We start from the raw sequence: 12,270 nt of genomic DNA, 5'->3' as shown, positions 1-12,270 counted from the left end.
CAGCCCCATTGTGTCCCCTTTGAAACCCCACTGCAATCCCATTGTGTTCCCTTTGAAGCCCCATTGCAGCTCCATTGAAACCCCATTGCAGTCCCACTACAACCCCATTGCAACCCCACTGCAACCCCACTGAAATGCTATTGTGTCCCCTTTGAAATCCCATTGCAACCCCATTGCAGCCCCATTGCAACCCCATTGTGTTCCCTTTGAAACCCCATTGCAGCCCCATTGCAATCCCATTGTGTCCCCATTGCAACCCCATTGCAGCCCCATTGCAGCCCCCATTGCAAACCCTTTGAAACCCCATTGCAGCCCCATTGTGTCCCCTTTGCAACCCCACTGCAACCTCATTGCAGCCCCATTGCAAACCCTTTGAAACCCCATGTGTCCCCATTGCAGCCCCATTGTGTCCCCATTGCAACCCCATTGCAACCCTATTGTGTCCCCATTGCAACCCCACTGTGTCCCCATTGCAAACCCATTGCAACCCCACTGTGGCCCCATTGCAACCCCATTGCAGCCCCATTGAAACCCCACTGTGTCCCCTTTGAAATACCATTGCAACCCCATTGCAGCCCCTTTGCAACCCCATTGCAGCCCCTTTGCAACCCCACTGCAGGCCCATTGCAACCCAATTGCAGCCCCGTTGTAACCCCATTGCAACCCCACTGTGACCCCATTGCCCCCCTCTGCACCCCCCTGGCAGCCCCACCCTCCCCCCCCACATCCCCAGCCCACCCCCACCTCACCATACCCCACACCTCTGCCTCCCCCTGCCCCCAGCACCCCCCACAACCTCCATGGCACCGGGGGGGCACGGGGCAGGGTCTGTGCCCCCATGGGAGCCGTGCCCCCGCTGCGGGACGGGGCACGGTGCCGGTGCTTTCCCAGCCAGCGGCCGTGCCGGGAGCTGGGCCACCAGGTGCCGGGGAGGGGTGGCCCGGTGCCACCCACCCCACACGGCCCCACAGCTGCAGGGGGGCGGCCGGGGAGTTCCTGGGGGGCTGTAAATAGCCCAGTTCCCCCCAGTTCCCCCCAGTTCCCCTTCTGCTCGTCTCGAAAGCGAGAAAGGGAACGTGCGTGCGTGCGTGCGTGTGTGTGTGTGTGTGTGTGTGTGTGTCCCACCCCCCCAGGGATGCTCAGACAAAAGAACTGGTGGATGGGCGCTGCTGGTACAAAATCTATTTTTAATGTTATTAAAATCTGTAAATTTCTATAAACGTCTAAAATAACCAGAGGGGGTACGGGGGGCTCTGCTGCGGGGGTGCGCGCGCTCACGGCGGGGCGCAGCCGGCGTCGGGGGGCACCGGGGGCTCCTCCTTGCCGCACGGGGGGAGCCCGGGGAGCAGCGGGAGCTGGGGGTCGCCCTCGAAAAGGGGGGCGTGGGGGGCGTAGTGGGCGTGGGGGGCCGGCGGCCGGAGCAGGAGCTGGTGCAGGGTCTCGCCCACCTGCACCAGGCTGTGGGAGAGGAGGTGGAGGTGGGAGACGGTGTCGCTGGCCAGGCTCTCCAGCAGCGCCTGCTGCTGCCGCGACGTCTGCAGGATCTGCACCAGCAGCTGCTGCACGCTCTGCAGCAAGCCCGCCACGCCGCCGCCTGCAGCGAAGAGCGGGGTCAGGGGAAGCCCACCCCTCGCCCTGCGCCCCGGGGGGGGGGCGTTGGGGGGCACCCACCTTGCAGGCTCGTGTCCGCTGAGTCTTCGCCCACCGCGTGCTCGCTCGCTGCAGCCATCCCCGGGGAGCCTGGGTTTCCTCGTCCCGTCCCCGGGGACGTCTCACCGGGAAAACCTGCAGCCAGGGGTTGGCACGGAGGGCGCAGCGGGGTCCCGGGGATCCCCTGCTCAGCCCGTCCCCGCTGCCCTGTGCCGGGGAGAGGGCGCAGACTCACCTGCCTTCTGCTCGGCGCTCTCCTCTTTCAGGCAGCCTGCGGGAGAGCAGCGGTCACCGGGGGACGGCTCCGGCCCCGTGGGGACACGAGCTCGGTGGCTGGGGCACGGTACTCACCCGGGAGGGGTTGGGGAGGGATGCAGCAGCTGGTACCTGCAACGGGAACAGGCTCAGAGCCCGATTACAGGGCTGAGAGGGGGGAAATGAGGACGAAGAGAGCCTTACGTGGGGCGGCCGCGGGGTCGGGCGATGCTCCATCGACGTGGTCCCCGCGGGCTGCAGGGAGAGAGCAGAGAGGAGACGCGGGGTCTGGCGGCACCCGCCGGGGGACGGCATCAGCCCGGGGTCTGCCTCGCTGCCCCGGCCAGCCCGGCGTGCCCTAGCCACAGCTCCCCAGCGCCCTGCGGGGCCTCAAAGCGCCTCCCGAGCTAGGAACAAAAGCAGGAGTCACTCACCCACCACTGCAATGCAGCCACCTCCGGGCTGGAAGGCAGCAGCTGCGTAGCGGCGCGCGGCCAGGCTACGCAACAGATTAGGGCTGGAAGTGAAGGAGAATCCCACATCCACTTGAAACTGCAGGGGGAATTTAGGGAGACAACGTAATTACCCGGTGCGGACGCTGGCGGGGACGCCGGGGTTCGCTCCCCCAGCGCCAGCGGGGCCGGGGGGGGGACACGAAGCAGCAGCCGGGGCTTCCCCGGCACCGGGCCCTTCTCTGCTCCTGTTTTTGGGGAGGTGTTTCGCCTGGTCCGCCCCGCAGCCCCGATCCCTGCCGGCGAGGGGAACAGCACCCGCTCCCTTCACCTGCCCGCACAGACCGGGCCCGGGGACGTATCCTGCATCGCTCCGGCACCGTCCGGGTGCGCTGCAGGATGGGGATGCTCCCGGCTCCATCCCTCACACCCAGTCCCAAATCCTCCAGAGCTCTGCGGTGTGCCGTGCCCTGAGGCCAGCTCCGAGCCAGGGACCCCCATCCAGCCCCATCCCAGCCGGCCCCAAACCCTCACACTGTGGGGCTGGTTTGGAGCCAAACTGGGGGAGTGGGAAGTTCCCACACCCCATCTGCGAGCATCCCAAGGGGAACACACCACGGAGGGGCCCTCCAGGGACAAAAGGCCCCCTGACGACCCCCGTGCCCCCCCGTCCCTGCATGCTGGCACAGGCTTGAGCTGTAGCGGTGGCCGTGCAGCCCGGCGCGGCGGGGCAGCACGGTACTTACGGCTCTCCGGCTCGTCCTTTGGGCACTGCAGCAGCGGTGCCAGCAGCACGGCGGGGGTCTCTGCAGCAGCTGGGGTGCAGCACGCAGACAACGGCATCAGCAAGGGGGCCCTGAGGGGTGCCGGACACCCCCCGGCCACGACAAGCCCCCCTCCAGCTGCCCCATCCCACGGGTACCTGGCGGTGCCGGCGAGCGTGCGGCCAGCGACCTGCGCTTCCTGGGGGGCGGCTTGACCAGCTCTACAAGGGGAAGAAAAAAGCTCAGATCGGGGCATCACGGACCCCGTGCAACACCGGGGAGCCTGCACGTCCCCAGCACCCACCGGGCAGCCGCCTCTCCCCAAAAACGGGCCGCCCGGCCGCCTTCCAGATGCTCTTCATGGTGCGGTAGTGCGGGGGCAGGCGCGACGAGTGCCGCCCGGCACGGCGGCGCGTCTCCCGCTCCGAGTGGAAAGCCTGCTTCAGTGCCTTCCACTTGGAGCGGCACTGGGCCACGCTACGGCCGTAGCCGGCCGCCGCCAGCCCCCGGGAGATCTCCTGCCACAGCGCCTCGTTGGGCCACGACGTGGAGGCCATCAGCAGGGCGGCCTCCCCGGAGCCTTCCACCAGCGCCAGGAGGCTGCTGACCTCCGCTGGTGTCCAGGCTCGCCCGCGGGGCATGCTGCGGGGTGGCTGGGGTGGCTAGGGTGGGGGGCAGGAGGGTGGGTGCCAGGCAGGGCTCGCCCTCGGGGGTCGGATGCGCGCTCCCCAGGGAGCCCCGTGCGCCCGCGATGGGGCTGCACCGGGGGTGGCTGCGAGCTGCACCGGGAGCTGCACCGGGAGCTGCACCGGGAGCTGCACCGGGAGCTGCACCGGGAGCTGCACCGGGAGCTGCTGGGAGCAGCCGTGGGGCCGCAAGGAGCATGTGCAGCCCCTGGAAATTGCCGCTGGGAAACGTAGTCCTGGCCGTGCCCGCCCCTCCCGGCACATCGGGGGATGAGCATCCCCAGGGTGCTGCCCCCCAAGCCCTGAGGGCACGGCAGGGGTGCCCATCAGGGCGCAGGGAGGGGGCGCAGCGCCCCCAGCCTCCCCCCCTCCGGCTTTCCAGGGCTGCGATGGGGTGGTAATTCGTGTTGAGAAGATGGTTGAGATTAATAAAGAAGGGGGAGAGGTGGGAGTGTGGCCATGGGGGTCGGAAAGCCCCGTGGTTGAGGATAACATTAGGCTCTTAACGATGAGGCCATCAGGAATGTAAAAGGGCTTAGAGGGAACAAAGAAGGGTGATTCAGGAGACGCCACGCCGTCTCGGGTTGCTTGTTCGCCAGCCATTAAGGCATGGAAGTTGCTGGGGGTTTGCCGTTTGCTGTTTAATGCAAAGTTGTTTGGCCAAGGAAAAGTTGTTTTTGAAAAGGACTGCTGTGGGGAGAAGGGTATAAGAGGGGAGCCTGCCCTCAAGATAATAATAATAATAATAATAATAAAGCAACCCGATGAAGTTATGTCATCAGTAAAGAAGCAGAAAGAAGGGATGAACAGGAACAGGCTGGCAGAACGGAGACCAGGACGGGAACAGGCACATTGATCACCTCATGAAGATAAGATAGGTTTGGCCAGACTCAGCAAACTGCTCAGAGAAGCTCGTACAGAAAGTCGCTGGAAATGGGTGAACTGGAGCTGGAGAGAAGCTCGAGCTGAGAGAAGCGGAGCCGGCACACAACTGCCCCTCGCTGGTCAGCAGCTGCACATTATGGGGAATCATACGTCCTTAGGAACAGAGACTGTCCTGGGAACCTTACAGCTTATTCTCCTTATTAGCAATCAGACAGTTTATGAGCCTGAAGCATGGTTTGCCAGAGAGTGAGGGAGCTGCGGGCTCCTTTACTGATCCGACTGCTGCACCATCGGCCCCTCTGCTGCTACAGATGCCCCTTGGTGACCTGGACGTGCCTTTTGACCCAGGCCCTATTGGCCTTGAAGAGGAGATGGATATGCTTTTCTTCGATCCGGGAAGAACGGGATACATAAGGCCCAAAGACCGAGTTCCTTGACAACTTAAAGCGAGACGTATTGCTCAAGAGGAATGGAAAATGGAGACTGTTATGGAAGACATTGATAGTAATAGGCTTAAAGGATTGTTTGTTGCCTTTTCTGGTTGTACATGTGTATAGGATGTATAGGCATACTTGGGTTTAGCCTGTAAAAGCCATGTTCTGTATGTTTAGAAAGTCTGATGCTCATGTGTCCGTGTTGCTAGAGCACAGGCTCCCCACGCTCCCAGCGCTGTTTGCTTGCCTTTTTATAACTATTACTGAATTCACATTGAGTTGAGACTTCATTTAAACAGCCCCATGCAAAAGAGGTGGCGGGAACCACCTCTGCACCACAGCCCTGCTGCTCGACAGCAGGCCGAGGCTGGGGACGTGGAGGCAGCCCCGCACCCCGACGGTGCTGGGGGGCCCCTGGATTTGGGATCAGCCTCGATACGGCCCCGATACACGCCTGAGACAGCGCCGGGGGGCGCGGGGTGCCCCCATGCCAGGGGTCCCTCCTGCCTGGGGTTCCTCTTTTCCCCGTGTGACTCTGCTGCTGGGGCCCCCCAGGGCTGTGACCCAGCTGGTGTCCCTGGGGACCCCTCCGGGAAGTGACGCTTTCCATTTTGTGTCACACTCAGCTGCCAGAGGGGGGCCAGGAGGGGGCTGCTGCTCCCCCCTTACCTGAAGGGCGCACGGCCAGAGACCGAGGGGAGGATGGAAGAGGGGGTCACGTACGCAGATCTGCGCTTGCCCCCCGTACCAGGTAACGGCACGCTGCACCCCGCTGCCCCCCACCCTCCCCAAATCCCTCCCTGCCTCCCCAAAAGCCCCCAGCCCCGCTCCCTCCTCACCCATGCAGCTGCTCTCGGAGCAAGGGGGGGCACAAGCACTGCACCCCAGCTGCATGGCACCCCCCTGACACCCCCTGTGAGCTCCTGCTCACACCACTGCTCCGCTGTCCCCGGGGAGCCTGGGGACCCCCCCATGCACCCTGCTTGGGGCTCACCGATCTTTGCTGATTTGGGGGCTCTCCCCCCGACCCCGAGCCCCCAGGACACGAGGTAATTCCCTTTCTCAGCTCCTCCACAGCCCGTGAGGCTGCCCTGGCACTGGGCACCCCTCAGCCTGGGAGTCCTGTCCCTGCTGCTCCTGCTGGTGCAAGTCATCCTCGTCGCCTTGAGCTTCCACTGTGAGTACCCCCTGCACACCCTCACCCAGCAGCCCCCCGAGCTGGGGACCCTCCTGCTTGGGGCTGACGGTGCCGCAGGTTTCTGGGCTGCGGGGCGAGTGTGAAAAGTGGTGAGTTAAAATAAAACACCCCTCGTCTGGCCGGCTGGAGCGCCGAAGAGGAAGGAGAGGGGAAAGCGTGGGCTTGGGGACGGCGCCGGGGCACCCCGCTCCATCAGCTGGCCACGGCGCGCAGACAGGACGTGACGCTGGGGCCAAAAGGCAGAAACCTGCCATGTGCTGGGCTCCCAGCCACGGCACAGACCGCCAGGGCTTTGTCCAGCTGGGCTGGCACGGCACCATGAGGGGGGACAGCCCCTGGTGGGGACGCTCCTGTGCCTTTCTTTTGTAGATCTAGCCCATCAGGCGAGCTGTGCCCAGGGAGAGGAGAAGAGCCTCAGCTACGTGCAGCAGTCTTTGCGAGGTAGGAGGGCTTCCAGGCACCTTCCTGGGCTCCCTGCCCTGGTGGCACCCTGTCTGTCCCCTGTCACCGCACGGTGCTGGGGGCTGGGGACAGCCCCGTCCCGGCCAGCCCTGCAGGATTGTGCCTCTGGTGTGCAGAGAGCTGCCAGTTCTGCCCGGCTGGATGGATGGGGGATGCGGGGCGCTGCTACTACTTCTCCTCTGCCAAGAAGAGCTGGGAGCAAAGCAAAGACGACTGCTGCTCCAGGGGGGCACAACTGGCCACCGCCCGAGCCAACAGCACCCTGGTGAGTCCATCCGCCTGCCCCGGCCATCCTGACCCCGCCGTGGTCATCAATTCACACTGATCACCACCTCAGGGTCCCCCAGTGGCTCCCCAGCCACCACCAGCATCATTTCAGCTCCCCAGATCCAGCCCCTTTGCCCAAAACCCAGCAGGGAGCTGGCGATGCTGTGCCTGAACCACACAGCCCCCTGCGTGGCTGGGTGTCCCCGGGGAGCCCACACTTGTTCCCTCCTGCTCTAGGCTTTCCTGACACGCGTGGCCCACCTGGACACCTTCCACGTGGGGCTGAAGCGGGACAGCTCCAGGTTTGAGTGGAAGTGGCTGGATGGCACCCTGATGAGGGGGTGAGGCTCGCAGCTTGTCCCCTGCCAGCACTGATGAAAACCCCAAAACAGGGCTCCGGGAGGTGACAGGGGGATGGCCAGCCTGCAGGCAGGGACACGATCACCCTCTTGGCCATCCCTCTGCTTCCCAAAGCAGCATGGGGGCATTTTAGGGAAGGGAAGATAACAGGGACACGTCCCCAGTGCCTGCGCCCTGCTTGGGGACGAGCTTGGGGCTGGATGAGGGGTGGGGGGAGTCCCCCAAAACCAAATTCCCAGCATGGCGAAGCTGGTGCTGAGCCACCTCAGGACGTTCCTGGGATCCAAAAAAGAGGATTTCCAAGACAAGCAGGGGCTGGGTGTGCAGGGATCACAGCTCGCTTCCTCACCGAGGGGCTGCCAGGGGCACGGGGAGGGCGCGCTCTGCCCCCCGGCACCCCCACAGCCTCGGCTCCCTTGCAGGAGGAGCTGGGGGTGGGCCAGCCCCTCGCACCCCACTGAGTCCCCCCTCTCCCCGCTCCCCCCTGCAGGCGCCTCCCCCTCCAGCGTCCCAGCAGCTCCTTCGTGGCCTGTGGCAGGGTGTCCAGCTCGGGGCTGGCGGCTGGTTTGTGCGGGGAAGCCCTCGGCTGGGTCTGCGAGAAGAGCGCGGTCACCCTGCAGTGGCTGCCGTCCTCCATCCCCGCCTTCCTCTGGGGGAACACCACCTACACCTGCGTGGGGCCCTAGGGCCTCGGGGACAGCCTGGGTGCTCCTACAGCCCTGCCTGACCCAAGCACGGGCACCCCGGGGTGCCCCCTCTCCATCCCTCCCCCTGGCATGTTTGCGCATTGCCAATAAACTCTGGCACTCACACTGTGGCTGGCTTTTTTTTGGGGGGGACGAGGTTTGGGGGGCAGAGCCAGCATCCATCCGAGTGTCCCCATGGCCTGGTGGGCACGTGGAGCAGTTTCTGCGTGGGTGCAGTGGGTCTCCTGGGGCTTTGGGCTGCCTGGGGTTTGTCTCAGGTGGGAGGTGCCCCACGCTGACAGCTCCACATGGACGTCCCCGGGTGTCCCCCCAGCATGGGAGGCAGGTGCAGCCCCCTCCTCATTTCTGCCTGATCACTGAGCGGGTGCTGGGATGGGGAAGGGGACGTGGGGGGAGAATGGTCTGGCTGTGGCCAGGGTTCGAGGTGGCCCAGGGTGGCCAAAATGCGCCCAGAGCTGTGTGTAAGTGATGCTGCATGGGGCAGAGCGCGCTGCGTGGGATGGAGAGGAGCAGTTTCCCCTCCCGGAACAGTCCTGCCCATGAAAAAAAAAAAAAACCACATCTTGCAAATGAAGTGATTACTTCTGCTTTCCTACATATCAAGAAGTTCCTCCACCTGACGTGCCCCGGGGCCACACGGCAGCCGTAGGACGGAGCTGCCGCGGGTGCCGCATGGCGCACAGCGTGCTCTACGCCGACCTGCGCTTCGCCAAGGGGCCACGGGGACACGGCACGGCCAGCGGGGTGCTGGGGGCAGGTGGGAGCCATGGGACCCCCCCCCCCATTTCCCCATGCCGGACCCCTGCCCACTGCCCCCTGCCTTCCTCCCGCAGCCCCCGGCATGGATGATGCCGACAGCCCCTACGAGAACGTGGCACCGGGGCCGGCACCCGTGAGGCCGGCTGGGGAAGGGACCCGGCACAGCCCAGGTGAGCGCCCAGAGGGGGACGGGGACGGGGGTCTCGGGGGGTGCCGGGGTCCCCTCTGCTCCCCGGCAGCGTGGGTGACGCCGCGGCCGCTCGTGTCTTGCAGGGCGCTGCTCCCGGCGGCGCTGCGTCCCCGCGGGGCTGCTGGCAGCCAGCCTGCTGCTGCTGGTGGCCCTGGTGGCCCTGGGGACCTGCTGTGAGTGGGGACAGGCACGGCGGGGTGGGGGGCTCCGGGCAGGGGCTGGGGGACGGGGGAGCTTGGGGCTGGGAGCTGGGGGCTCCTTGCTGGGTGCCCTGCGCTGTGCCTGGCTGGGACGGCTTCCAGTGCCTCTGTCTGCTTCCCAGTGCCTTCCCAGTGCCTTCCCAGTGCCTTCCCAGTGCTCTCCCATCTCGATCCCATTACCTCCCACCCCTTCCCACTGATTCCCTTCCCTTCCACCACTTCCCATCACTTCCCAGTGCCTCCCATTTGCTCCCCGTTGCTTCCCATCTCTTCCCACTCTTCCTCGTTGCCTTCCCCCAGCCCCACACAGCCTCCCCATTGCCTCCCACCGATTCCCATCGCCTCCCAGTTGAAGTCCCACTCCCTCCCATTGCCTCCCTTTCATTCCCACCACCTCCCATTGACCCCCAGTTCTACTCCCACCACCTCCCAGTGCCTCCCATTGACTTCGAGTTGACTTCCCCACACCTCTCCCTGCCTTCCCAGTGCCTCCCATCACCTCCCAGTGCCTCCCATTGGCTCTCCATCACCCCCCACTGCCTTCCAAGAGATTTCCCACTTCCTCCCATCACCTTCCAGTGCCTCCCATCACCTCCCACTGCCTTCCAATTGATTTCCCATCACTTCCCATTGTCTCCCATCGTCTCCCATCACCTCCCACCACCTCCCCATCATCTCCCCACTGCCTCCCTTCCCCTCCACCGCCTCGCCGGTGCCCTCACACCCCACACCCGGCTGTGCCCCGCGTCCCATCTCACCCCAAACCCTCCCCAGACTGGCAGGCGACCCGCGAGCTGCGGGACACGGCCCTGGAGCAGGCGGCCGAGCGCGGCCGCTTCTCGCAGGAGGCGCGGGCGTGGGAGCAGAGCCTGGAGCAGGCGCGCCGGGAGCTGGCGCAGGCGCGCGCGGAGCTGCAGCGAGCGTGGCGAGAGGGCAACAGCAGCCTGCTGGAGCTGGGCAGGCAGGAGGCCGAGCTGGCACGCGTCTCCATAGCCCTGGCCGGCGCCCAGAGGGAGCTGCAGGACGTGCAGGGGCGCCTCGAGGCCGGCGAGCGTGCGGCCAGCAGCCTGCGCGCCTGCCTGGACGCAGGTAGGGCCGCGGGGCGGCGGGCACGGGGCGGCGCGGCCGCGGGCTGGCGAGCGCCTGAGCGCTGCCCCCGTCCCCAGACTGCTGCCCCCCGGGCTGGCTGCTCTACCACGGCAAGTGCCTCTTCGTGTCCTCGGAGAGGAAGAGCTGGTGGCAGAGCCAGGACGACTGCGAGGGGAGAGCCTCCCGGCTGCTGCTGCACGGCGAGCGGCAGGCGTGGGCGCTGCCGGTACGGGGGGGCTGCGCTGGGGAGGGGGCGTCCCCGCTGCTCACAGCCCCCAGCCCCGTGCCCGTCCTGCTGCAGCACGGCCCCGGCACTGCCCAGCGTGGGGCAGGCCCTGACGGCCTCTCTCCCGCAGCCTTTCCTGCTCGAGGGCAGCACCAAGTACTGGGTGAAGCCGTGGACCGAAAATCCTGCGTGGAAGGAGGATCGCGTTGGGACGTGAGTGGGGCAAGCTGCCCCTCTGCACCTCACCCTGCTGGGCCGACCTGGGGACTGATGCTCAGGCAGGGGCTGCTCTGGCCTGCCTGGGGCTGGCAGCGGGTTGGGGACACAGTGGCACACGCCACCCTGTCCCCTCTCACGTGCTCCTTTCCTTCTAGGTACAGGTGGCTTCGGGAATGCGCACTGATGGGCTCCGGGATCGTGGATCTCACATTCTGCTACGGGTCTTACCACTGGGTCTGCGAGCAGCCCCCCAAGCTCAGCAACCTGTCCGAGATGCTCTCGCCTCTCCTGGCTAGGGGCTGACCCCGGCACCCATTCTCTGGGGATGTAGTTTGGGAACGGAGGTGTTGGGCGTTTAAAGGATGACTTGTGGAGAAGAGCCTGGCTTTCTGAGTCTCACTGCTGCTCATGCCCACAGCCCCCTGCCCTCCTTTCCTGGCTCTCTGTGAGCACACAGCAAGCCCTGCTCCCACCTGCTGCACGGCAGGCACCTCTTGCACCTTCTGGACCTGGCTGCGATGGTGCCATCGTTGTCCCCAACCCATCCCCCTGCGGGAATCCCTTGGTTTTATTGGCTGCTCCATCGCCGGCTGTCGATGACTTGGGATTTGCCAAGGAGAGGTGGCACCCACCCAACCTGCCTGCCTGCCACCACGGGGAGCACTGGGCTGGGGACACGGGGACAGCAACGTGGCTCTTTCGCTGTGACCCTTTAGGGCTGGGGACACTGAGAAATTGGGTTGATGGGAACAGGAGAGCAGGCAGCTGTGTCGGATGGGCCCCGGGGACCCAGGAGCAGGAGGCTGTGCAGGACTCCCTGCGGTGGCAGTGCCCAAGGGCACGGTGGTGCTGCGGTGGCTGGAGCTCGGGGGAAGCCCCTGGGCTGCCCGGGACCATCCGGACAGGCACAGACACACCAAGTCCTCGTTTCCCACGGAGCTGAGCTCTTGGGGCACCTCCCAGCTCAGCTCTTCCAGCCTCACCACGCTGTGGCCCGGCTCCACCGGCGTCCTTCCGCGCCTCTCCTCTCTCAGGAGCTGCCTAAATCCAGGTCCAAAGTGGTCCTCGCCTCCACCACCTCTCTGGAGGTGCCATTTCCCAAAAGCCCTGAGCAAGCAGGGAGGGTCAGGGCTGTCCCCGGGCTCCCTCATTGTCCCCCCAGGCTGTCTGCCCTTGCTGGTCCCACCATGGTCTTGGAGATCTTCCCCCCGAAGTGTCAGAGCTCTCCCCTTTCCCCCATCTTCCCAATCCTTCCCCATCCCCCCCATGGCTTTCAGGATCCTCACTGTACCCCCGTTTCCTCCCATGGCCCCAGGGCTCCCCAATTTTCCCCCCATGGCCTCAGGCTCCCCCATTGCACCCCCATTTCCCCCGACATCTCGGGGCTTCCCTGCTGGCCCCGGGGAACGGGAGGCTGGCCGGGGCACACGGGGACACGAGCGTGGGTCTGAGGGGCAGGAGCAGGGT

The 12,270-nt window shown here is 65.5% G+C and overlaps 2 protein-coding genes and 1 pseudogene across 3 annotated transcripts; 2 read left to right on the top strand and 1 right to left on the bottom strand.

Moving 5' to 3' along the window:
• Positions 1 to 1,274: 1,274 nt before the first annotated feature.
• Positions 1,275 to 5,241, bottom strand: LOC311221256 (annotated as a pseudogene). The gene is made up of 11 exons: positions 5,225 to 5,241; positions 3,426 to 4,109; positions 3,280 to 3,342; positions 3,104 to 3,172; positions 2,492 to 2,653; positions 2,340 to 2,404; positions 2,110 to 2,239; positions 2,002 to 2,037; positions 1,886 to 1,921; positions 1,672 to 1,785; positions 1,275 to 1,594 (listed from the first exon to the last, which is right to left on the bottom strand). The product of its transcript is annotated as an uncharacterized misc_RNA (transcript).
• A 587-nt stretch (positions 5,242 to 5,828) lies between these two features.
• Positions 5,829 to 8,099, top strand: LOC311221255 (C-type lectin domain family 2 member B-like; the record flags this gene model as incomplete). Its single annotated transcript, XM_084305122.1, has 6 exons — positions 5,829 to 5,877; positions 6,193 to 6,372; positions 6,694 to 6,765; positions 6,903 to 7,051; positions 7,291 to 7,394; positions 7,904 to 8,099. The coding sequence occupies 6 exons, from the start codon at positions 5,829 to 5,831 to the stop codon at positions 8,097 to 8,099; spliced, it is 750 nt and encodes a 249-aa protein (XP_084161248.1).
• Positions 8,100 to 8,792: 693 nt separating this feature from the next.
• Positions 8,793 to 11,106, top strand: LOC311221254 (B-cell differentiation antigen CD72-like; the record flags this gene model as incomplete). Its single annotated transcript, XM_084305121.1, has 7 exons — positions 8,793 to 8,877; positions 8,954 to 9,049; positions 9,153 to 9,242; positions 10,044 to 10,358; positions 10,436 to 10,584; positions 10,715 to 10,797; positions 10,959 to 11,106. 7 exons carry the CDS (start codon positions 8,793 to 8,795, stop codon positions 11,104 to 11,106), a joined length of 966 nt encoding a protein of 321 aa, XP_084161247.1.
• Between the last annotated feature and the right edge of the window lie 1,164 nt (positions 11,107 to 12,270).

The sequence above is a fragment of the Netta rufina genome (assembly GCF_964035555.1).
Source record: "Netta rufina genome assembly, chromosome: Z".
In the NCBI taxonomy this organism is placed as follows: Eukaryota; Metazoa; Chordata; class Aves; order Anseriformes; family Anatidae; genus Netta; species Netta rufina.
Note: the sequence above shows the minus strand (reverse complement) of the source record. Positions and strands in the feature narration are given on the sequence as shown.